A 26,458-nucleotide genomic window follows, 5' to 3' on the forward strand; every position below is an offset into this window, starting at 1 on the left:
TAGCACAAATAAATGAATAGGCAAGAATTTCAGTGGGGGGAAATCTTTATACCTCTCACCAGTCTACAATTTACAAGGAGGAAGAGTGTGGGTTCAGAGGAATTGCTTGGTCAAAAAAGCCTCAAAGTTTATAAATGGATCTAATGTTGTTTGAGAGTCAGAAATTCCCTTTGATCTTAAAGATTCAGTAAATGATATTTCATTTAATCACAACGTACAGCAAGTTTGACCTTTTGCATTTCATTGCAAGGAGCTGATCCATACCTCACTATGGAATTAATGAGAAAATATCCTTTCTACCCTTAAATTAAACCTTTTAAATTAATTAAGCTTAAATTTTAAATTAAAAAATCTTCTGTTCCTATTATTTCTGAATTAAATCATGAATTAAGTAGAGAGGGTTTAAATGTTAGATAAAGATCATGGTGACATCTATTAAGTGATACACAATAAGGTTTTCTCTATTCCATTAAAAAAATCTGTTATATTGTAAATTCAAAATGCTGCTTGCTAAATAGAGCTTATAGAGCTTCTGTCAAATTTAATACTTCTTGGCTTTCCATTACTGATTTATTGGCTTTTGATCATGTGCTACATTATTTTTTTTCTGTTTTGATATCATAACTTTTTGTATGTTTGTTTGAAGTGGCACTCACTTATGAGAAAACCAGAGTGAGAAGCAGAATTGAAACACTCTTGAATTCTTTGCACAAAGTCAAGGTACATTGGAAAATATCTGGAATGGATTGGTTAGGAAGGGATCATTTCCCTTTATTTTCCATTTTACGGAGTTTAACATTTGAATTTAGGATGATTTTTTTAGAAGAAAAACAGTAGAAAAAAGTGAGTGCATAAACTTTAAGTGTATATGAGAAGAAGGGAAGAATACTGGCTCAAGCAGTAAAGCAAGTTTAACAGTGTAGGCTGGTTATGAAAATTGACCTTTTAATTTAAGCTGTGTTTCTACTTATCATGAAAGTGATATCACATTGATTTTACTTGTTCTCTTCCTCAGCCCTCAGTTTTCTTTTAATCCAATAGGAAATTCAGGAGAAAGGTGATCATATGGGTGATCATAGGCATGTCAATAGTAAAAGATGTCTTAGAATTTTAGACATGAAAGACATCACTTGATTCCTGTGAGTTGCTTTGCATGAAATTTAATGAACACTCAGCCTTAACATCCAGTGAGAATGAAACGAAGGTAGGCTATACAGAAACTGGGACTGAAAATATTACCAAATGCTATAGTGCTATCAATCTTCAAAAGTTTGTCCAGTTATTCTGAAGAATAACACTTTTCTGGTTACTTTTCCTCAACTCTCCTGTGTTTACGGTACTTCCTCGAGGTAAATGATGGTAACAGTGGTAGAGACACTTCCATTTGTGTTGCTTAGAAATGAGTTAAAGAAACAAAGACAAGATGGGGCATGCAACAGATTTAAGACCTACCTTATAAATTTAAAGAATTCATGTGGAAGGAATATAAAACGTATTGGATTGTTGACTTCCTAACACTGTTTGGTCTCATTATTCTCAAATTCTAGAGTAAGCAGTGCAAGGTTTTGGGCCCCTGCATGATCAAGAAGCTGTTGATGGAATTAGAACGTCTTTACTGCTGTCATAGAGCATTAGTCTTGGTCTTTGCTCCATTTGTATTTCTAGATTATTCTGATTTGTATGCTTCTGAGAGCAAGCTTCTCAAAGGTGTCCATACAGTGCCAGGAAATACGGAAAAAGTACGTAATACTAGAGAGAGGCATATGCCACAAATTTAGGTTGTGGCTTTGGTTCAGATCTGCCACTTCCAGATTTACTGAGAGGTTTGGTCTGTATGTATTATTTTCTCATTTGGATATTTATAGCTCTTTATGGTTTATGGTATTATTCCACCTTTCCAGATGCATGCATGTTTTAAATTCATCACTAGGTTTGGTCCAAATCTATTTCTAGAATTTTTGTACCTCTTCTGAACCTGTATTTTTCTTTTCCATGTTTTTCTCTCTAAAGCAAAGGCTATAATTCAAAACTAGATCCGTAGTTGCTTCAGGAGGATGCATGATTGTTTTTGGATGTTATAGGTAATTCTTGCTTTGGAAACTTTGTACAGTAAGGAGAAATAGATGCAGCAAGTTTTCTCTAAAGGAAATGGAAATAGAATAAGGCCAATTGTACTAATGTGTTTTAAATCCAAAAGATTTTAATGAATTACAGATTTGATAATTCTCCTTTGTCTAATTGGTAATTATGTAAAACTAACATTAAGACTTAAGAGTAGCCTTTCCCTAAAATAAACAAATAAAGCATGCTAACACTATGATAAGCTTTTGGGCTTTTGAGGAAAAATTGTATGCCATATTTAAGGTGTAAAAAGCTTGGCAGATTAAACAGTTAAGTACTGTTTTGAAGAGCATTAGATTTTAAAACCTTCTTAATCTTAAGTATTAGTGTGGGCCAGAGAACTTAAGTTTAACTTTAGAACAAGGAAGAAATAACACCATAGACGTGTGATGACGATACCTATTTTTATATAAAAAATTAAGTTCACCAAAAATGACTTTGATTTTTGTTTGTTTTATTAATTGAATTATTTTTGATGATTGATCTCCTTTCATGCCATCAGATTAATATTCAGGTATGTAATATTCAACAATGCTTTCATCACCATGACTTAATTTCTGGAATGTTTTTGTTTTTCTGTGTATGTTTGTGTGGGGTTTTTTGGTTCGTTCACGGTACATGTTCATATTCCCTCATTCATCATTGTCTCACAGTGATATGGTAAAGCTCGTAGAAGTCTCCAACGACGGTGGGCCTTTGGGAATCCATGTAGTGCCTTTCAGTGCCCGAGGCGGAAGGTAATGTATTGTGTAGGATTTTAACTGAATCATAACTTGCTGTGTTTTATCTTAGTTATGTTAATTCTCATAATATGTGACTTTTCCTTATATGTAATTCAGTGTTTTTTAAAAGGAAGCTTTACTGATTAAGAAAGGAAAAAAATGCAAGTTTATACACCTTGTATACTGCTTAAAATGAGTTAAAGTTGCAGAATTTGTAATGGAAGTTCTATTACGATCTCATGGGAAATCGAAGTGTGAGGACTTTCCTTTTGGACTCCTATAAATTATATTATGCTCCTTTAATTTGGGTAGATATTTATGCAACATTTTCTTTCTGACAGTTTATAGCCAAAAATACCAAAATACCAGCAGTGTAAACCAGGGACTTCCTACACCTGCATTTGATACGACTGGAAGAAAAAAAAGAGTCAAGATGCTTTTATTATTAAATATTATGCAGTCTTTTGGAGATAAAGTAGCAAAACCAGTTGAAACATTCTGTTTTCAGAGCAGATGAACCCGCTTTAAATTTCATTATGTGCCAAGCTGGAATTTCTGAAGTCTGAGTGTTTAGAAAAAGTGTAACGGAAATCATTTACATTAAAATAACATTTTGTGGATTATATTAGTAAACAGAATGCATCATCCGGAATGCTTACTTTGCTAAAGTAGAGTTTTACCATTTAGGATCCTTAATCGAAACATTAATATAGTCTCAGAAAAATAGCTATTGTGGGTATGTAGCAATTAGTGGTGCATTTGAAGCTTTTAGATATGTTGAAAAAGGGATAATTCTTCAAGAATAAGAGCAAGTTTTTATTATGGTGGTGGTTTAAGCATACACTATATTTTCCCTCTTTAAGGAAAAGGGGACTAAATACACAACTTAAGAAAGTAATCTTTGTTTACACACTGAAGTAGTATTATGTTCTTACTTGTCCACCTATCCAATAGCAATTTCAGTTTAGTCATTAAAAGCAAGAGTCACTTGCTATATATCATCCGCTCATATCAACGTCTTTTCAGAGAGGAGTGTATTTTTCCTTCTATGTGAAATACCTTCAAAGGATTTTAAACATGGTATAAAATCTTTATTTGTGATATTTACTTTAAACACAATGCTTTGATAGCCATACTGACATGTATCGCGAGAATTTTTGAATTTAAGGTAACTTTTCCTGAGGGCTTAAGGAGTTAAGAACAAACTTCCATAATGCGGCAAATTTTTCTATTCATGATCTGAAATTTAATAAATTCAACATGGGGATGGAAGGGACATGAGTGAATTCTATGTCACGTGTAAGCTCAGAAGTAAATCTTGTAAACTTGGAAATGGTTGGATTGTTCACACAATTATCTGGGATTTCGCCAGCGCGAAGGCCAAGAAAAAGACCAGTTTAAGAATGTTGGCTGCTTACTAAGTGCCTGTTCAGTTTAGTAAAACTGATTTTAAGAATCTATATTTTGACATTTAATAAGAATTTAACTCAAGTAAGGTGTTCCAGGATGCCAGTGTGCTTGTCAAGTTTGAGGCAAAGCTTAAGCTGTTTATACATAATGAGAACATAAAAAATGAAAAAAAAGATATAAACACAGAAATATTTTTTTTTAAGGACACTGCCTATGCCATGAATTATGAAGGACTTTTAACCCTTTTTTTTAATCCTGAGATTATGATTTTATGGTAACGTTTTATTACAGGAAAGCCAGTTCTAAATATAAATGTTATAATCAGGACATACTTGAAAATCAAATTCTTTTACAAGGGAAACTAACTTACGTGTTGAAACCTGTCTACTTTTTCTTTGTAGTGTTAGAACTCCTTTTGTTGAAAAATGCATAGTACAAGCAATTGCTGCTTGATTTGTTTGGAAATCCGCCCCAAATAATCCACTCCCTAAGATAGAATATTAATGTCTTAAGTTTACTCTGTTCCCCGATCTTTGTCCATTGCTATCTATTCTTTTATAAAATGTCCATACTTTGAATTTTCTAATCTTTTAGTATCCTTCATTTCCCCTACTTTATCTTTTCTAGAAACAAATGTAGAAACATCCAAGTGGAGATTATTGAGTTATATAGAAGTCTATAAAGACTGTTTTCTGGAACAGCCAAACGGCCTGCTCTTTTTCTATTCCTTTTTGCCCACAGAATCCTCAGGTTATATTTAGGAACATTTATGTGTTAGCTTGGGTGCAGGGTCAGCAGCACTCCTACCTGGTTTGACTGCTTTTTCCCGTGGAGGTCTCCAACTTCACCCACCAGTTGGGGACAGCTGGGCATCTGCTGTAGGCTCTCATCTGCTCCGAACTGAAAGAGCTAGAGTGGGGAGTACTTGTGTCTTAAAAGTGTGGAGAACAGCCAGAGCCGGAGAGCACCTCACGGTTCCCAGGAGATTTCTCCCATGATCTCTGTGTAGTAGTGGGAGAAGAAAGAGTTCATTGCTCAGCGCTGGTTACATGCACTCCTCTTCCCTGCTTCTTTGCTGGTGCTTTCAGTGAGAATAAAGACATTTTCTCCAGCTGCCTGTAGCAGTGTTGGAAGGGAATGACATACATCCATCCTCACTTTGGAGCCCTTTATTTTTCCTGGTCCCCCAGCTCTTTTGAGAAGATAGTGCACACTTAATCCCGCCTTTGCTAGAATCGTGGGGACAGCGGAGGCTTGGCAGGAATACTCTTCTGCTTCTGCATGTTTCTTAGTCTAGCAAATGTCTGCTTTTCTCCCTCCTCTGCCTGGAAAGCCTACTTTTCATTGTTTGAGCAGGGGAGCTGTCCATTGAAAGCCTAAATGTACAAAACTGAGCACAATACTCAGAAAAGACTTTGAGGAACGTCCAAAAGGAAGAGGTCTGATATAGCTTAGTGTAGTGTTCTCCGTTGGCCCACCGATTTCCATATTTGTTTGGTGTTCAGTTCCAGTTATGCTGTGTTTTCAGTTCTTCTCCCGATTCCTTTCCTTTCCTTTTGAGAATGTTACTCAGTAAGTATTTTAAAGCATTAATCTTAATAAGTGTAAAAACATACTAATGCTATTCGTCCTGTTTTTCGCCATGCAATATGCAGAGGTCCTCTTCCACCAAAAAAAATCCCAGCCCCAAACACAATCTCCCCCACCCTCAACTTCTAACAGTTACATGTCACAACTATGTCCTTACTTTATATTGAGGAAATATTTGACTTTATCATGGTCTCGTGGGATAGCTTTGGGCTTGGCATTAGAATCTGTCTTCAGTATAGACTTTTGATTTTAAACAAAATCCGTGAACATCTCTGCCTCATCTGTACAGATGCTACTAATTATTTCGATTCCTGGAAAGTCTGAGAAATTTGTTGTTATAGAGGAAAAAAAATCTCTAGGTAATTTTTAGGGAAATGTACTACTGATTTTTACAGACATGGTCAAACTTTCTTCTATGGATGTGTTTCCTTGCTGTCTTCTTTTTGCAACTGGAAGCTCATCTGTCCTTTACTAGCTTTTTTGGTCATATGCTATGGTTAACAGAATTTTTTCACGTTGTCAAAAGGGAGGAGGAGTGACATATTCATCACCTTATGGTTAGGGAGGTTGTCAAAATAAAAGTTTTGTTTGAAAAACCTACTTGCACATTTTTGCAATAGGATAAATGTAGTGCTAAGCAGAGTAGGAGGCATGAAAATGAAAGCAGAAAAAAGGACAGCATAGAAAGTGAACAGAAGAGTGTAATTTGAAGAGCAAAGAAGAAAGTGAATGAAAGAGAGGAAAGCACAAAAGGAAAGAAAACTCTAAAACTGTGCAAAATTGCCTCTTAGCAGCAGTCCTTCATTCTGTGAAGACTGTATTATTAAAACAGAACAGAAAAAAAATTGTTTATCCATCTGAAAAACACCTACCATAAATAAGTATCGGGTTATACTGATGCAGAACAGTGAGTTCATAGGACTCTGCCTGCTGTTCCTCAAAGCAAAGCATGCCACAGATTCCACAATAAATGGTGTATCTAAAACCTACAAGCTAAAAATAGCTTTTTTATGTTACACACCCTGAACAACTTAAAAAATAAGGAAGTCGTAGAAGAACTGGTAAAATAAGAGCCTGAATTTTCTTTCTTTTTTCAGTTTAAATTCAAACTTCAGATTTTATTTAAAAAAAACCCTCAAGCAGGGTAGGAATTGATATATGCACAGTCCCCATACTAAAAACATGTTTATACATTTTTCTGTTCTACAGTTCTCATATTTTTTTTTACTTTCAACAGAAGTGCCTCTTATTTTCTGGAGTTTATAAATCACTTTAAATTTCACTGTAAAAGTTTTATTCTTTTGCTTAAGATACAAAGAAAACAAAGCTACCATCTAGTAACAATTGTCTATACTGAGATTCCTTTATACCTCCTTCATTTTTGCACTTACCTGCCATTCTAACAGTGATACTCTATTTGATCGTACAGTAGGTAGGTGTTATCTGCATCTCCCCTTATTCCTCTCCTGTATTTCCAACCTTTCAGACCTCAAATGTAGCCACAGTTTGCAAAAACACAAGTTTTGGGCAAAAATTCCCTGTGGTGTGAATGTACCATTCCTTCAGTGTATTCGTGGAATTCAAGGCTTGCTTTGTTTGATCTCATCCTCTTAAAAGTTATATGAAACTTGATTTGAGGTATTATCCAACCTAAAAAGCTGAGGAGCAGTTGCCAGAAATTGGCAATTATTTCCAAACTTCAGGCTTGAAAGCTGATAAAGTCATTTTAATGCCTCCACAGTAGTGCAGTGGGGTAAATGTTGTCCATAGGCGTTCTTTTATGTCTAATTTAGGATTGACCAGTCATGATCCTTTAACTTGAACAGACAAGTTGATTTTCCTACTCTGACTTTGTAGTCTCATGAAATGTATACCACATTTGTGTTCTCGTAGCACTTTTTCGAGATCTTTTGTTGTTGTATCGTTTGTGTGAAACTGTTACATGTCTGCTTTCCAATCAATAATTATTTTTGCCCCTGAACTAGTTTTTGCCTTTTCATATTAGTGACTTTTCATAAACATCCAAATTGGTTATTTTCTGTTCTGTCTGATTCAATTACATTATAGTTAGTTTGGAGGTAATAGGTAAATAACTTCAGTATGTACATTCAATGGGCAGTGATGGCTGAATCATATTCTAGATGTTCAGTGTAATATTTTTATTACTCCCATAGTATTTACACTGTCAGTTTTTATTAAGACAAATTATCATCATATCCATGCAGCTGGGTGGCATGTGGGAAGTTCACATTTTCAAAGAACTATTCAGACTAACTCAGGCAATTTAGATGTCAATAAAACATTGCTGCTTATTTCTAGTTTTATTATTGGTTCTAATTTATACTTAGAACTGAAATGTTAACACATGTAACTGAGTTTATTTTAATTGTATAATTAGACTAATGAACCTTGTGGAAATATAGTGGTGCAAATGCTAATATAATCTAAGCTGTTTACATTCCCAATTATGTATTTAAAACAAATAAAAAGATAGATCTGTGCGTTTTGATATTCTCTTCCCCTTCTGTGCCCATGTCAGTTAGTATTAGTCTGAAACAGTGCAGGTACCAATTTCCATTGTTAATTATTCTTTCTACAGGGTTACAGACTTGCATAGTGTTTTTTTACAGAGGTTCACAGGACATTTAATCCCATTCTTGAAGAAATTATAGTTTAAGGCATGTTTTTAAGGGAAGAACTTAATTAGAAAATATGTTGACTTATTTTAACTGATATGATTAAGCAAATGCTGTTGACAAATGCAGCCTTATATTTATATTCTACAAGGTTGTATTTAAAAACACACGTGTATATACACTGACTTTTGTGTATTACACTAGCATAGTCAACAAGCTTTGATAGGTTTTCCTAGTGTACGAAATGGAGTATTGGAACTGTATGAGAGCTACATCTCCACTTATCAATTAATGGGGTGGCACATAGCAGAGAAAAAAATCCGATAATTTTTTTCAAGTTATTGAGTGATGTTTGCAATACGAGGTGTACTCCATTTATCTGCAGTCACTGCAGCAACAAACATGAATCCCCATAACGCTGTTTACAGAGTAACATGCCTGCGTGTAACCATAATATGCTGAAGAAATATCATAGGAAACTTGATAGGCTTTTGTTACTAAAATTTTCGGGGATGTATACTTTCTGCAAGATCGAGGATAATTCAGCAAGATTTGCAGAGCTATATTGAGGAAACTACCAATGAAATTGTGTCTAAAGTAATCTTTACGCCATGTGTTTATCAAAAAAAAGAAAAAAAAAGAAAAAAAAGACAGGCTGTGTAAGGATCCTGGGTTCAATTTGATTCAGACTGTTCATCCAGCGTTGATTCCCTTCTTCATGATTTTAGCTTTCTGTGCCTTGGTTAACCTACTTCTAACATTTGTTAAAAAGCGAGATCCACACGAACACCATATGTTGTGTCTGAAATGAGCAGTCTCGCATTAATAGAACTGGTAGTCTTTGTTTAATGAAGTTATTTGCAATTTTGACATATAGTTTATGTATGTGTTATGTTATTTTACCAGGGGTTAGGATTAATAATTTTTACAAGATTTGATGGCTTGTTTGAACTGGGTTTAAGAAACAACAAATCATGCATAAGGGTGTGTCTTGCTTTAAGAATTTATTCAATTAACTTCAGAATGAGAAACAATAGAACATAGTGTTTCTAGAAAAACATTTTCCAAAAGCCATTCATAGGTCGATTACCTTGTAAAAATACCTCTGCGGAGACCTTGAGATGAAATAATCATAATATTTTGTACAGTATATTGTTACCATAATATTATCTTGGAGTGCCATACGTTGAATAGAATATGTTTATGATATTTAACCATGTAAATGAAAGACGTGTTGCGGTTGCTGTGTGTGCTGCTGTGCAGTTGGTGCATGGAGGTAAAATTTGCCCATGCCTAAATCCCGGCTTGTCCTTGAGCCCGGTAGTCAGGCACACATGCATCAAAGGGCTCTTGGCTGTGAAGTGCACGAAAAGGCAGAGCAGATGACTGCCTTTCCTCTTCCTCTCACATCTAAGTGTTTTTCTCTCAAATGTACTGTCCCTGGTTTTTATATTTGCTTGCTTTACTTCCACCCCTCTTTCTTAGAAGTATTCTCTTCAGTAACTTCACTTTGGGGCTCAAAGACCTTGTCTCCCCAGAGAAATTCAAGCTCAGAAGTGAAAAAAGGATAAAATTATTTTCCAAGCTTCAATTTTAACTGTTTGAAAGCTGTTTTGATAAAAAAAAAAAATGCAGCAAGTGCCTAAGTATTTTTCCTTGTCTTAGAGAAATACAAATATTTTTATGATTAACATTCATTAATGTTATTATAGTGCTTTTCTGCAACTAGCAAATACCACCTATACAAGTTTATTTTCTAGAACTATTCATGACACTTTAAAAATGTAAGACTATTCAAGACTTATTTTAGTGAGCATAAGGAAAAATGGACGGAATTGCTTTTTTTTAATATATCGGTTTTGTGTCAGTTCCTGTGACGACAAACCTAGCTTCAGAGTTATCAACTGATTTTAGTACAATGCAGCATGACTTGATCATTAAATTAGTCTTTGACTGCTGTGGACTTCTGGATTTTTTTTATGTAATCTATTAAAGGATTGTAGGAAAGGCAAACAGAAAAGCACCTAATAAATATCTAGGTAGTTACTTCTCAGCTCATATTCTTCAGAGAGTTTCTGCTCAGTTCCGGGTATTATTTTTGCCAAGAGTTACTAGCCAGGTGATCAGGAAAAGTATTGGAAGAATTGTTTTTGCTTTACGAAAAAGAATTTTTTTTTTTTTTAGTGGGAGATTTTGGGTTGTTGGAAGGAATCTAGAAAAGTTGGAACTTCCCAAACCTGAAGAATAGCAACCCATGGGGGAAAAATTAGTTACACACAACTAACTACTGTTGGGTTTTAAAGGTATTATTTTCTGAAATGCTTGTATTGTGGAGAAATGATCCTTTAGGTTTAAGGAAGCTTTCTGCTTACTGTGCTCACTGTTGTTTCTGCAAAGAGACACCATGCTGCCGATTGCAGCAGCTGATGTAAGGCCATTCCCAGCCCTGGTGCCTGGCAGGTCCGCTCGGGTGGGAGCTGGGCTGCTCAAAGGTACAGTTTCCCCATCAACTGTGACATCCATGTGCGAGGTGTGTGTTAGGTGTTTGCAAAACATTCTGCATCAGCTGAAAGCAGAATAATGTTAGTTAGATCATCAAATTCCGTTTGATGATTTGTGTTGTCTTAATGCTTTATGTTGTTTTTCTCATGTTCTGGTTACGTGTATAGATTCTTTCAACATCATATCCTAATGTCTCTAGGTGGTTCCAAAATAGAAATACTAATAAAATTATTTCTCTTACTCTTTTACTTGGCTTATAGGAAAAAAATTTTGATTGTTTTGTAAAATAAATGCCATATTTGCATATGTTGGGGATAAATTGGTAAATGAAGAATTTAAAGTGGAAAAACTAAGTTAAAGTTAGTTTTGCATTTCTGGCCCATTTGATGAAGTGCTCAAGTGCATATGTAACTGTCAAGTGCATGCCTTTTAAGCATCATTGACTGCTCCTTTATTTTGCACTATTTGTGAACTGAAGTGATATGTTCACTGAAAGTTTTCTTCTATTAAGTTGTGTCTGGTTTATAATTTCTTCCATGCATCTGAATATTTTCCATACTACATCTTGGAATAACTTTTGAAAAAGTGATTTTTTTTTACTTGAATGCTGTGAATTTGACAATGCAGTGCTGATGCAAGAACTAATCTTGAAGATTGACTCCTTCGGACCTTGGGTTCAGGTTTAGAAAGAGCATTGACTTTTCACACTGTCCATTACAAATCCACTCTTCAGGAACCATTAAATTAAAGTTTAGGTTAAATGTTTGTTTACCTTTTCTCTTCGAGAATGTCAGTAAGATGACACTGCACTAGACAGAGGTGACCAACTCTTTGCACAGAGGCTGTCAAATGGTCACCATTTTCAGTCATTACTGAACTGATTCATTTTAGGTATATGCTGAATTAAAAATGGCATTTTTATATTTTTAATTTCCTCTTTGCTGTTTTGCACGTAGTACTTAAAGTAAGGTTCACAGTAAATGCATTTGGTTCACATGAAGTTCCTGAATACTCTGTCCAACCAGTCATTCATTGTAGGCTGCTGCTTATGTATGATGACCCGACATTTCACTTGCACAGAAGTGGTAGTAAAGGCTGAGGTATTTTCTGCTAATTCAGAATTTCGAATTGCGAGTTGAACTTCTTGTTCAACTTCTGTCAACTCACAGAAGAGATGCAGGCTGTCAGATATGCAGTGCTTGGAGACAGCTTCTACAATTCACAAATCTAGGCCTTTTGCCAGAGTGGATATGGTATGATCACACTGCCTCCATTTCCTTACTTTTAAGTGAGAAGTTTGTTTCACTAGGGTCTTTCTTTCATGGATAATGGATCATAATTCAGGTAATGCTTATAAATTGTTTAAAATTTTGGTACCAAATCCAAGGTAAAAATGGTTTAAAATTTAGTTTTTCATAGTGATTATGATAAAATATTAAGTCAGCAAGATTTTATGTACTCCAAAGTGTTAGATGTGTGATCGTTTGTAATCTTAATGTTCTAGAACCCTGGGGCTGTTAGTAAAGCGGTTGGAGAAAGGTGGAAAAGCTGAACAAGAAAACCTTTTTCATGAGAATGATTGTATTGTCAGGATTAATGATGGAGACCTTCGGAATAGGAGATTTGAACAGTAAGTGTACTCACTGTATGTTATATTGTGTTATTTAGTCTTTAACAAGTGCACCTTGCAGTAATTTGAGGAAATAAAGTATTTAAGAAAAAATTGTCTAAGTTTGCTCTTTCTAATAACAAAAAGATACACTAAAGGGTGTTAGTGGCTTTTAATTAGTCAGGCTACAAAACTAAAGGATATCTACTGTCATTAGAGTATATGCATTTCTCATTTGATTGTTTTTTGCCTTGGTTTTAAACATTATGGATTCTTTTTTCTTTTGCTGGTAAATTGTTTATCCTGAAAATCCAGCATGATTTTTGCTTTTATACTTTCAGCGCATGATGCTGGATATATATGGATAGCTTAGAGACTTTATTTTTAACATTTAAATCATATTTCTGATTTTGTGTATGTGAGAACTAAAGGTACTATATGCTCAGAAGGAGAAACTTCCCATAGAAGATTATAAATCCTTCCTTCCTGTAGAGGTTATAATTAGTTGTTTAGTGGAAGTCTGGACTTTGGTAGAATCCAAAAATGATGAATCAGAAATACTTTAAAAAGTGAAATCAGGCTATAGTTCACACAGATGACTGAGAGAAAGCACGGAAGAGGTATGCAGGAAATATGTGATTTTAAAGATGATAATTCTGTTTTCAAAACGCTAACATGTTAGCAGCCAAAGGAATGTCCTTCAGGCTGATTGTCCTGTACTTAATATGCATTTGAAATGAGTTTTTTATTCCATTAATTCTGACCTGGATCGGAACATAATCCTGTGCTACCATATGGTAAAATCAGCTTCTCCATACTTGTGTTCTAAGATTCTGAATCTGAATTTAAGTCGGTGAAAAGACTCATTGACTTCAGTGTGCTTTGGATCAGGACCGAAAGCCCACGTCCATATGTGCAGGAATAAGCATTTTGTTCCTAAATCTTAATGTTGTGCTCTGAAGGATTACTTATATGCAAAAAGTAAAATACAAGATAAAGTCTTTGCAAGACTGCATATGCTATCAGCAAATTAAGGAAATACACAATCTTTGTTTAAAATGCATTTTTCATTTTAATAATTCTGTCATCATTGTGATTATCTTATCTAAAGGAACTATTAATTATTAAGGTTCAAAACAAAAGACACTGTAATACTGCCATAAAACTGTGTGCATTTCAATACTGGGGTTAAAATTTTCACTTTTCAGAGTACAGTATTTGGAATGTTAGTTGTTAAGCATATTTAACCATTGTGTTGCCCTAAGGCTATAAACCTTAGCAAAAAGCATAGTAGACTAATGAACAGATTCAAGTTTTATAGTTTATGCTTGAGTTTCTGCAATGTGTCTGTCAGCTCATGTTGCTTAATTAACATCAGTAATTATGCTTATAATGTCTTGTAGTCTGCCAGCCTTAATTTGCTAATTTTCTATTCATTTTGAACCTAGAGCACAGCATATGTTTCGTCAAGCCATGCGTGCGCCCATCATTTGGTTCCATGTGGTCCCTGCAGCAAATAAAGAGCAGTATGAACAGTTATCCCAAAGCGAGAAGAACACATACTACTCCAACCGGTTTAGCCCTGATTCTCAGTATACTGACAGCAAAAGTATTAGTAATTCTGGACTTCACACGTTACAAAGAATGTCTCGAGTGGTTAACCAGCCAGATCAGACAGACTCCTACTCGCAGCTACCTCATAGTGTGAATTCATCAGGGAAGCCACCATCAGGCCTGGTACCATCACCTCAGAAAGTTCTCACCTCCACTGCAAATAGTGGGTATAACACCAAAAAGATAGGGAAGAAACTCAGTATACAGCTGAGAAAAGGTAAGGCAGTAGCACAGTTCTTAATATATGGTGTACGTTTATAGAATATATACATGCATATAATTCCATTGTATTATGCATGATGGTTTGCAAAAACATAAAGGATTTGATGGATTGGTTTTTGAAACACTGATGCTACTCATGCGTTCTAAAACCACATGGTAAGTTTTCCAGGCAGCAGTCTTTCATGCTCGAGAATCCAGCTATGCATTCTGTATGTGCAGCATATTTACAGAAGCCATTTTAAAGAGTGCTTTAACTATCTTTTTTCTATCCTTTATTTGTTAAAGTGAAGTGCCTTAATTGCAACAAATGCTATTGACCAAGGCCCAGTGAGGGAAGAACTATATAAATAATAAAAGTAAATAAGCCAAAATGGACTATATTCTGTAATTTGCAGCTATCATGACTTTTCAAATTTAGTAACTGTGGTTTTATCTTTACATTTCAAAAGTGTGTTGGATCCAGTTGGTGAACTGGACATTCTAATTTCCAGCTAAAGCAGTTTTTTTACTCTACTGGGATGTGAAATTATTTGTTTAGCAGTTGAGCTGTAATCTAATATTTCCTATCTTGGGCCTTATGCTAATGTGATTTGAATGTGGGTGAGAGACTGTTTAAGGACAGAGCGGAAAGCAGTGTGTGCTTATCATAACATCTGTTTTATATGTATATAGTACTTGTAGATGCATTTGGTACATCTATGGAATTTTTATGATGTGTTAAATGCCCTCAGTGAGAAGATTTGGTATTTTTATATAGTTACCATCTAGATGCTTTTAAGACACTTCGTATGAAATGACTTTTATTTTAGATACGAGTGTTTCTTAGCTCTTGGTAAATTACTTTTTAAAGGATTGTACGTGCTGTAAGGCTTATGGAATTAAAACAAGCACGTTTAAGGTTAGATATACTTTAGTCTCTAGGAACAAAAGTGGTATTTACATTACACAGCAGAAGTCTACCCATGTGATGGTATTCTCCATAAACTCAGTATACTTTCCCCCTAGGAAATGTGTTTAGTGTTAATAACTTCTATTAATTAACTTTTTTCTTGAAAGGTATGGAAGGCAATGCATTGAATGTTGGAGATTTTACACGGTTTTGTTGGTACCAGGCTACTTGTCACATTATCATTATGCTTTCTTTTCTATGAACTTCACATGAACCACCAGATTGCTTCTTTCTGGTTACTGAATTTTAAGCTCTACAAACTTGGATGACATAAGGTTGAGCTGACAGTTTGCTTCTGTTGTTGATGCTCCTTCAAGAATTACTTTAGGCCATCAGCTCAAATCAAACCTGCTTGGAAAAACTGATCATTATTGGCTGAGTAAGGAATCAGTGTGTTTACAAATATGCTCCTAGATATGTTCTCATCACAGTCAGTGATTTTTACCTATTTTTTGTGTCTGCTGGAAACCTTTGGAAATGTTACTGGGACATTACCAAAAAAATTCTTAGCCAGGAGTGGTAATACAAATTCCATATAATTTAAAAGCATTGACAAAAGTTTTGAATATGGAATATAGGAAGACTCTCTCTTGCCCTCCCCCCCACCCCCCCAGCAAATATGGTATTCAAGGTGCTGATAAAATATGGGAATGTAATTTTGATAGATTATGAATTCTTTCACTGTGATGTGAGATGATATTTTGATCCTCTTGTGCTGGATACTATTTCTTAAATACTCTCCCCACTTCTCTAATGTAGCTTAGCCTTTCTAGCACCCAAATATTAGATGATCATGAATGCAAGGAGATGCGTGCAAACTGTTGAGGGAAGGAGTTCTCTAAGGCCTTTAACATCCAGTTTGCGCCAGAGAAGCTGGGTGGTTCTTACACTAATAAAAGCTTTGTAATCCTTATCTAGAATATATTTCAGAAGCTTGTAGGGGTTATTTGTTCCTAACTGATTGCTTATATGAGAATAATAGTTATGCAGAGATGGGACCTGACTCAGACTATAGAGACAGAAATTATTTAGCATACTGTATTTTATGTATGGTAATGTTTTATAAAATCTTTGCATAAAAACAGATTCCTTTTTATCACTGTCTTTTGTTTATTAATATCCACTGTGGAAAGAGGCATGTTCTCCCATTTTGACTTTCATTTGATCCCTCTAAGAATTCACAGGTGGAGCAACAAATGAAGCAAAATGCATAAGTATACCCCGAAGCAGTTTGTTATACATATAGGTGCAATAGGGGATATTGTTTGTCTTTGATTATTTCTAATGAAGAATGTTATAATAATACAGGCTTTATAGAAAGTTAACAAATGTGCTTTCTTTGTAGCTGACACAGAGCAGTTATTTTGCCAATTACCATCATTAGATTAAAAATTCCTTGTGGGGTGCATTAAGGCATACAAGCATGTAGGGCTTCATCTTGAAAATCACTTTTGATTTAACTGGTGCATTCTGGTTAATGATGTAATATATGAGAATTGACTCTTCAATACAGAGAGACCTTCTTTATTACATCTGTGTTTCTATATATTGCATGAGCTGTATTATATAAAATGACACGGCAAGATAGCCCTATAGAATGTGCTTCCATAATTATGATTTCTTAATATTTACTGCTGTTTTGGCATTTTAAAATAACCTGAACTTTCCTAGGATTTAGCTGTTTAATAAAGTCAGAAGAGAAGGTCAGTCATATGTTTCAGTCAATGCAGAATGTTTGCTGGCTTTTCTAAATGAAAATGGATATCTGTTTATCTTTCCTTAAAGGTCAGGGCCTGAACTTTTAGTATATAGATGTAGGGGTTATTACTGATATTCTAATGCTATTAAGGCTGTATAACAGTCCAGCTTAATATTTCACACAAATTAAGATAGCACAAGAAATGACAGCCAGCCTGTGTTTATCTGTATTTTGGTGTAAGCTGATACACAGTAAGTATAAATAAATATATAAAATTCTTTAGAGCTAATATTTAGGGAGAGTAAAGCCACTTTTATGGCACACAGTGTATTAGGACAAATTTTGATCTCATCTACAGCAGTTCATTTCCAGAGTGATTTTTTTTATTACATTGGATTTGAGCCCATGCAACTGAGAGAGAGCTTTAGCCTAACAATTATAAATATCCTGCTATGTAACAAAAGATTCTAAGGCTCCATCTTTGAGCAGTCAGTAACTTGCAGCATTTAGTGTGATAACCCTAAAGCATTCAAATACTGTTTTCCAATTGGATGTTGTATTGCTCAAATTTCATATGCGCTGTTTTTGACAACATCACTGTACTAAAGCAAGCCTGAATTACTCCATCTTTCGATTAGCTTCATCTTATTTGATTCCCTTTAAGTATGATAATATTCAGTGCATGGGATCATTTTTATCTATCCCTGTGTTTTTATGTAGGTAAATTAAATAGATAATACTTTAGGTAAAATGTCAAAATCTAGCTCATGTTTACGAAGTTAGTCCTAGTTCTGCCAAATATTTTGCTATTTTTTGTCCGAAGTATGCACTGAAGTGCATTAGGACTTCAGCCCTTGTCTCCTGCTTCCAGAGATTGATCTAAGTGCCAGACATGGGAATTGTGTTCTTCTCTCCCTCTTTGGTGCAAAGAATATTTGATTATCCCTTGCAAAATAGTATAGCTTCAAGAGAAAGAAATGAGTGTCAGAACTGTAAGATACTCTACAGCAAGATAGCTGTAGGAATCACTGAAACCAGATCTACCAAATCCTCTGCAAATTCTTTAAGAAGGACATCTGTAGTTTCAGCAAGTTCATTTGGAAGGAGGGATGGAGTCCATCACAGTTCTTGATAGAAAGCGCACAGTAGCCAGATTCTGGGAGATGGTGAATCCTGAGAGGAAGGAGGCACCTTTGTGTAGTACAACAGAGAAAAACGTTTAAATCAGAGATGAGGAGAATTACAAAACTTCTTGCTCTTCAGTTTTCCATTGGATACCTGTTTGGCTTGCTGGCCATTTTGGGTTCTCTTGTCTACAGAGCCAGGCTTAAGCACTTGAAGTCCCTGTAGGTGACTGGGCGTTCAGTATTGCGGCACCTTGAGATTCAGCCCTGCAACACCCAACTTCCCTTCTGCAAGAAGTTGTTAGAGACACGGAATGCTGTGGATAATTTAGAAGTATACTAATTTAAAATTGCATCGTATTTTCTGTAGACTAAAGCACATGTATGGGCAGTTACAGTTCTGCTAACGTGCAGTAACTTTCTACCTTGGGTTAACTTGTTTATGTAGTAGAACATATAAGACAAGACCCTGAACTATTCTATAAGATATCTTGCATCATGTACCCAAAGTGTACAGATTTGCATGCATTTTTCATCATACTCCTGTTTTCCTATACAGATTTTTGAGCCAGACTTTGAACTGACACTTTAAACTTTTATTTAAAATTGCTTTTGAAGTGATTGAAATGTTCTCTTAGAAACAGACTGACTTTAAAATTCCTGCTGAGATGCAGGAGCCGTGTTTGTCACTTTTGAAATGAAACTTGTAGATTCCTAAATTGCTTAAGTGACCTTGAGAAATAAGAAGCAAATCTGAGTCAAGTGTGAAGCAAATCATTTTGGGCATTATTAGCCACTAGAGAAAAGTAAACTGCATCGTTTCATCTTTCTGTTTTTAAGAAAACACTTCTGATCACTATTAGCAGGCTGTAGTAAAAAGGGAAGAATGTTTTGATTGTCATAGTCAGAGATCTTACAGAGAAGCATGAACTTTGCTTAGAGAAAAAAGATATTCCAAATCACACAACTGCATAAAAAATGGACATGAAAGTAATTTGCCTCGATTGTGCATGTGGCAGCAGAAATTTTATAGACGCCTGAGCAGTAAGGTTTCTAAGCAGTCATTTGCACATACATTTACTCTGCCTGCACAAGTTCTGAAATTATGGGGCTTAAAATTAGGGCACTACAAGTAGCTTTTCAGAACATATCCAAAATGGTCTTGGTAAGCTTCGAAAGCCTGGTAAGTGGTGAAAGCCCCCCACAATGAGCAGAACATTCTTTCTGTTCAGCTCTTGCGTGCAGTCTGGTCTTCAACAGAAAAAACATTTTCTAGGCTAAAGCAGTCAGATAATTATTTCAGCAATAAACCGTCTGTACATGGATCCTAAGAAATATTCTATTGTGAAAAAACAGGAATTGGAAAGGCTTGAAAGGAGCAAATCTGCTATAATTACTGTCACAGAGTGTGTGGTCCTTCTACTTAGTTTTATGTTAATGTTATATCTCTCCATATTCTGGATATTTTCCTAGTCTAATGCTGTCATTAAATGAGGATGTTTTATTCTGTAATTCACTTGTTTAAACTACTTTGTGCCGCAAACTGTTTCAATGCATGCCCTGCTTCCCTTAGTTATTTCATGAAAGAGAAGCTGTGTTCTTTGTCTTTCGTGTTGTAGGGAAGGATCTGGACCTTCCCTTAGCAGTCTTGTATTCCGTCTGAAGACTTGTCCCCTGTGTGGATTTTCCATATGTAGTTCTAAAATATTCTCTGCTTCTCTCACATAAAATGCTAACAAATACAGTGCATGACTATCTGGTCGTCAAACATTTTATGTTGTTTTAGAGGTGGGATTTTTTTTAATTCAGGGAGATTTGTACTAAGTACCTGAGAACTCATCTGTCTGCACATTCTTAAATTAGGAGAGCAAGAAGAGCGTGATTTGTTTCAAGCTTTGCTTGCACTCCTGAAGGAGAAGGTAATTTTAAGACAAATATCGTAAGAAGCTGGTAGTGTAGGTCCTTCATATGTTCCTTATTGGGTGTCTGAACTAATTGAGAGGAATGTGTCTAGTCAAAGCTCATAAAGTTACACTTGGTTGCCTGCAGATCCTGGGAGGCACCATGTAGGAGGGACAATTTGAGAAATAGTTAGTCTTAAGATAGGATTTTAATGACAGGGTTAATCTGCATAAACTTAGGGAGTGCAGGTCACTTCATGCTTGAGCCTCAGTTCAAAGCATTCTCTTCCTTTAAAAAGGGTTAATGTGTTTAAATATCAAAATGGGATCTGAAGGAGCTCTGTGATCAATGTAATTAACTCACTATCCTGGTAACTAGCCCTTTTTTCACTCCCAGAAGACCAAACTGGAGGGAAATTAATCAGATGCAGAGCTGCAAAGAACACTCATTGCAGGAGCTTATTACTTGCTCATTCTCAAGCAGTGAAAGAAAATGGAAACTTAGATAGATGGGTAGCAAATGCACGTGCACAAACAATCAGAGATTATAATTAGTCCGTGGACTAACTCCTGTGTAAAAGCAGTGCGGAGGCCAGAATAAGCCAAAAGAAGTCATGCGGGCAAAATGGGCCATGAGTTCTTTTATGGTTTTATATTTTGCCTAGCAATGATCTGACTTCTGTATTTTGCCCCTCTGTGGGACCATCACTACTAGATTATGGGCCCCAGGTCTTTGATTGCCAAGGGATCTATGTGACTGGTGGCACCTTTTGTTAAACTGTGTCCTGCACAGTCCTGAAACTGGCTGCACTCCACCTCTTCCTCACAATGCTTAAAATTGTGAGATTTTACATCACACTTGCCTTAGTCTAAAGCAGGGGAAGTGCTTGAGGGCTAGTGACTTGGTAACAGCGTATGTTTAGCTTTACACAAAGGGCTCTAGGGCGTGTGTGGCTTTCAAGATCTCTGCTGGTCTTTGGACCAATTGCAGAAACCGGCTTCCTTCTGTATTTCCTTTGCAATAAGAGCAGTTGTCATCTCTGTGACATTTTGCAGGGTGGAGAAATACATATTTTAAAATGTATCTGATGCTTTTGCTCTGAAAATCCCCCTTCGTCATTAACCAGTGAAAATACTGCGAACAGTGCAGAGGTGATGCTTCTCTTTTCCCTTGTGTTCTGGCAGTATTTCCCCCCAGTAACACATTTTGCTCCTGAAAATTTAGACCTGCAGTTGATGCTGGCTGAGGAGAGCACACTTATGAATGCAGAAGAGCCTTAGAAAGACAGGCACATTACCCCAGTCCTGTTCTTTCTACAGTCAAGACGTCAGAGAGAAACTAAACCCTTCTTCACAGGGAGATGACAGAAAAGCTGGCCATGTCTAGCAAGATCAGGCCGATTCCAACTAAGGCAATGATGTTCATTTGAATACATATTTAATTAAATTTTGTGAAGGTTTTTTTCCTGTCTTAGTGCTACTAGAACCGACTTCCCCCAAAATAGCAACTGAAACATTGAATCTGCCATCTGTTTGTACAACATAGTTCTTCTACTATTGTAACTGCCCATTTTATTCACCTAAAACTATTTTGTCTTCAGTTCAGAGCTGGCTGAGCTCTCTAGGGTAATGTGACCTTAGAAAGTGTGTCCAACATTGCCTTCTAAAGAAAAAGGGAGCTCTAACTTGTTGAGAGAGCTTCTGGTTTGTCAAAAGAAGCCTAAGAATTTGAATTACACAAATTAGTGGGTAATTTTTAAATGTTACTATCACTCGGTATAATTTGATCATTGTCAGAGATGACAGCTATAGAGGGAGGAAGACGTGTTTTCTACCCTCTCTCTTTCCAAAATCTGTAAGGGATTAAGTTGAATATAGCTCACATAATCTAGACTTTACAAACTGAAGCTCCTATGCTTTGAGAGGGATAACTCCTGTATTTTCAAAAGGATGAAAATGCCTTCCTTTTTCTACTTCGGTTCTGGTTCTGACTCTGCTTGTCCAGTTTCTGTAGCCATATTAAAGACTTCTTTTAGTATGAACCAGAGATATCAGAGGAGCCTACAGTACATTGGCAAAGTTCCATCATTATTATAATGCACAGCTTTACACCATAAGAACTAAAAATATTTTCACAGAAGGAAGGTATGAAGATGTAATACACATTTCTATTGCTGGGCAACTGAAATGCATGGAGTATGGATAACTGAATCAATTACGTGTATGAAAAGGAAAAAAATAAGCATGAAGTTGATCCAGTTACAGTTGTATATATTTTTGGCCTCTGTTGAATGTGTCTATTACCAAATCTTGCCAACTCCTAGATTATATACAGTAAGCATAGGGGTTGATGAAGCTGTATTATACAGCAAAGGGCAGCTATAGTGTAATAACAGTAAAACGAAGCAACAAAAAAGTAAGAGGAAAATGACATCCAAAAGCTGTTTCATAGTATAAAACCAGCAGTACAAAGCAGAGTAGCAAAATGTAGCCTCGTCTAGGCACTCCCTTTTTACAGAAACAAGTAGATTAAAATTTTATTCTGCTAATATATGGAATCAGTCACTGTGGATTTGCAGAATTCTGCAGGCTTTGGAAAGGGCTTTCTGAAGATTTGACAGCATAAAATGCCATAGTCCAAGTTTATATCCTGTGTGCATTTGTAATGTGAACATTTCAACTTCGTTTTTTTCCTCAGGGTTTGAAAGTGGAGTGTAAGAACCACACATCTGTAATGACACCGTAATCAGGCTATGGGTATTAGGGTATTCATTAATAATGAAATGTTGTCCTGTGCATGCAGTCATATTCTGATATTACTTTAGAAATTTTAACAGAAAAAACGTGTATTCAGAGAGCAATATTCAGCATAGATCCTTAAAATATGAAAAAGATAAACACTATAAAATGAAGCTGAGATGTTACTTAAACTTAATTTTTTACAGATCACCTTCATATCTTGCAAGGAATTAATGAGCTATATGAATGTTTGAGACATCATTAAAATTGTGAAGTCTCCAAACTAAAATAGGGATATTATGATATTTAGTGTTTTTTTCATCTTTGTGTAATAGCACTGATAAATTTTATTTTAGCCTGAAAGTGAGTGAAGGCCTTCAAGTTCAAATATCATTTTTTCAGCTATCTTGAATGCTGCACATATGAGGAAAGGAGGTTCCCTCATGATAGCCTAGAGTAATTAATCCAAATTTGCTGAACAATATGAGCTGCATGGTCTTACTCTGCATTAGATACATAAGGATTACCTACTTCCAAGAAGAAAACTTTAAAAAGCTATGTTCCACCCATGCCCCGCTGTCTCCTATGTCAACTTATTTCTTTCCATGATTACCATCTTGCTATTAAAATACGTTATACTAAAGTTTAGTCAGATGTAATTGTGGAGATTTCTGAAATCTGCATGTAAACTAATATCGATGAGATGGGACTCCTGCTTCCTTTCCACATGTGTGAAAAAGTAGATTTAGCAAATGAACATAGGGAGCAGATTATAAGACACTGTAGTTGTGTATCTTTCACACAGGACACGTTCAGCTTCCTAGAGACCCCAAACTAAGTACTGTTGCATGAAAGCTCGGCTACCACCTGTCCCTGAGATTTTATGCAAAGGGATAAGTTGTGCAACTTTCAGGGACCATAGCTATGCTCATGGCAATAACCTGACTTGAAATTTATATCACTGAATCCTAACTAAAGGTCACCCAAGTAAGGCAGATTCAGTCTAGGTTGGGCATGTGTGTAGCTAGCTAGTGAATTGCAGGCGTCTGTCGACAGTCACTGTGAGATGCTGCAAATCGAAGTTGTAGATACTGACATTCACTGTCAGGGACATGTGCCATTCGACAGCTGTCTGCATTTCATGCTAGATAAGTGGTCCTGAATGGTCTTAAACAGTGTGCAGTGTTGGGGAACTTCAGCGCAGAGTTTTAAGGTTGCAGATAATGCTGGATAGGTTGCATCAAAGAGATCACGAATGAGCTTTTGGCATGGTAGGAAAGACTTCTTTTTGTCCTTTCTGCTTGTGAATCCCAGACCTGGTAGGGTGCTGAAATACAGAACACTTCAGTAACCAATAGTGGGTGTGATTTCTTTGAAATACAAGCAAGCCTCATTTGCCATGTTGGCTGGACCCCTCTGTATTTCTCCAGGTCATCTTAAACTTCTTTTTTTTGTTTCAGTCAGTCTTAGCTAAGTGTAGTCACCTGGATGCACAGCAGGATTTAAAAACTGAGTGTAAGGGTGCCAGCCTGGCTTTGTGACCTGCGAAAGCAGCCTTGCGTACCCCGCCTGAGCTGGAAGGTGGGGTGTAATCCGGTGAGAGCCGCAACGAGAAAGCCCGCGGGGCAGAGGAGCTGTGGTCAGAAAGCCATCTGAGGTCTCCTGGAGCAGAAGAAATGAGACCACTGAACTCCAGTTTTATCCGTCACCTGCTAGTGGCCAGAAATGAGCTGACAAAACCTCCTGGCCAAAAGCGTCAGCTTACTGACGTTGCTAAGAGAGTCACGAAAGAGAAAGAGAGGTTTATTGACAATATCCAGATTGACAAGGGGGAAGGCAGTGACAGCATATCAGATATGCTTTGTTCTGATCCCTTGTCATTCATCTTATTTAAAATAGAAAGTTGGAAATATGGCAGTGACTTGGAAATTGTCAGAACAGCAAATTACAGGGAAGGCCTGCTAAGCCGCTTGTGCCAAGAATCGGTGCTTCAGATATATTCTTCCTATATATATATATATATATACGCATATATATACACACACAAACACATATATGTATGTGTGTATATATATATATGTGTCTGTGTATGTGTGTATATGAATATATATTTTGCCATGCAGTAACTCTTACCTCTTATACATGTGTTTTAATGGGTTTTATCAGCAAGATATACATATATCCTGCTGGATAAAATTACTATATAATACAAAATGTACATTTTAACAAGTAATATTCTGCATTCTTGCACAGGTACAGAGGGCTTGGGATTTAGCATTACTTCAAGAGATGTCCCAATTGGTGGCTCTGCTCCAATTTATGTGAAAAACATCCTTCCAAGAGGTGCAGCTATTCAAGATGGGAGACTAAAAGCTGGAGACCGATTAATTGAGGTGATGAAGTGTTACATGTTGTTTCTCTATATTTTGGTATAAACCCATAGACTAGTTTGCTTCCAAAAACTATTAAGAGTTTATATTATAGGAAAATGTTTCCCTCTTATCTTGTTTTCTTTGTCTTTTTTTCTTTCTTGGGATAACAGACGAAGGGCTGTGCATTGGCAAAAGGTAGCTGTTTAAAGAACAAAATGAGTTTAAATATCCTTATGTGACTTTGTGCCATATTCTTGCATCACTGTTGAGGAATAAATTGAAGCAGAGTAATTTTTACCTTGTAAGTGATTTTAAATCAGCACAGAGTGACAAATGTGATTGGAGGTGTTGCCAAGGATGAAAAACAATACTCTGAAAAGGTTTAGTGAATTAACTTAAAGGCGTGATATAAGAGGAGGATAGTGCTACTGAGAATCAAAGGCACTTCCCTCCTGAAGGGGGGCATCCTCATGCGGCTTAAATTTCTCGGTGACGGGAGCAGAGCAGAAACCCTGCTGCAGCTCTCCCTGCCTGACGGCGCGGTTACCTCCCACAGCTCTTCGCTACTGCCCCGAAGGCGAATGCCGCTGGAGCTGCGGCTGAGATTTGCTGACTCCTGTTCAGTGCCCTAATTCCAATTTACTGCAAAGCTGGCAAAGTCGGTTTGAATCGTTGTGACAGAATAGACTTCTGTAATTGCTGTCAGTGCTGAAAGTGTAATTCAGGGCAACCAGATGAGCTGGGCAGGAGGGGACTGACAAGCATTGAAGAAGACAGTTACAGCATCTCAACTGTGTGAGCTGTGATCTCCTGCTGGGGGGAAGGAGAAGGTGATAGTTTGATAACTTCTTAAGAGCAACACGTGATTGCGTTTCCTTGCTTAACACCATTAGTTGGTCTGCCTTAAATTTCCTGAACGTTTTGGGACAGGCAAGCCTCACACTGCTGTGTCTTGCTCTGTCTTCTCCCTTACTCCAGCTAGCCCAGAGAGCAGGCAGCTCACCTGTGCCTATCACCTGCTTGTGCTGACGAGGAAAGTGGTGCACGAGGGAGCCGAGGGCTTGGCTCGCTGAATAAAGGCAAAATAAAGAGTAACTGCCTCAAAGTATTTTTTTTTTTTTTTTTTTTTGGGGGGGGGGAAATTGATATCTGCTTTTGACATAATTTATAGTACAGGATACATTGGGCACACATGTATAAAAGCAAGACATGTGGAAACAGGGCTAGTTTTGGATCACACGTTGATTT

The 26,458-nt window shown here is 36.4% G+C and overlaps 1 protein-coding gene across 12 annotated transcripts in view; it reads left to right on the top strand.

Annotated features, from left to right (window-relative positions):
- PARD3 (par-3 family cell polarity regulator) overlaps positions 1-26,458 on the top strand; it is a 465,794-nt gene that overhangs the window by 241,777 nt on the left and 197,559 nt on the right. For all 12 annotated transcript variants that reach the window (XM_064505791.1, XM_064505797.1, XM_064505794.1 and 9 more), the window contains 4 exons: positions 2,775-2,858; positions 12,486-12,611; positions 14,039-14,421; positions 25,092-25,231. In XM_064505791.1, coding sequence (XP_064361861.1) covers positions 2,775-2,858; positions 12,486-12,611; positions 14,039-14,421; positions 25,092-25,231 — 733 coding nt within the window. The remainder of the gene's footprint in view (positions 1-2,774; positions 2,859-12,485; positions 12,612-14,038; positions 14,422-25,091; positions 25,232-26,458) is intronic.

The sequence above is a fragment of the Dromaius novaehollandiae genome, chromosome 2, assembly GCF_036370855.1.
Source record: "Dromaius novaehollandiae isolate bDroNov1 chromosome 2, bDroNov1.hap1, whole genome shotgun sequence".
NCBI classification, from domain to species: Eukaryota; Metazoa; Chordata; class Aves; order Casuariiformes; family Dromaiidae; genus Dromaius; species Dromaius novaehollandiae.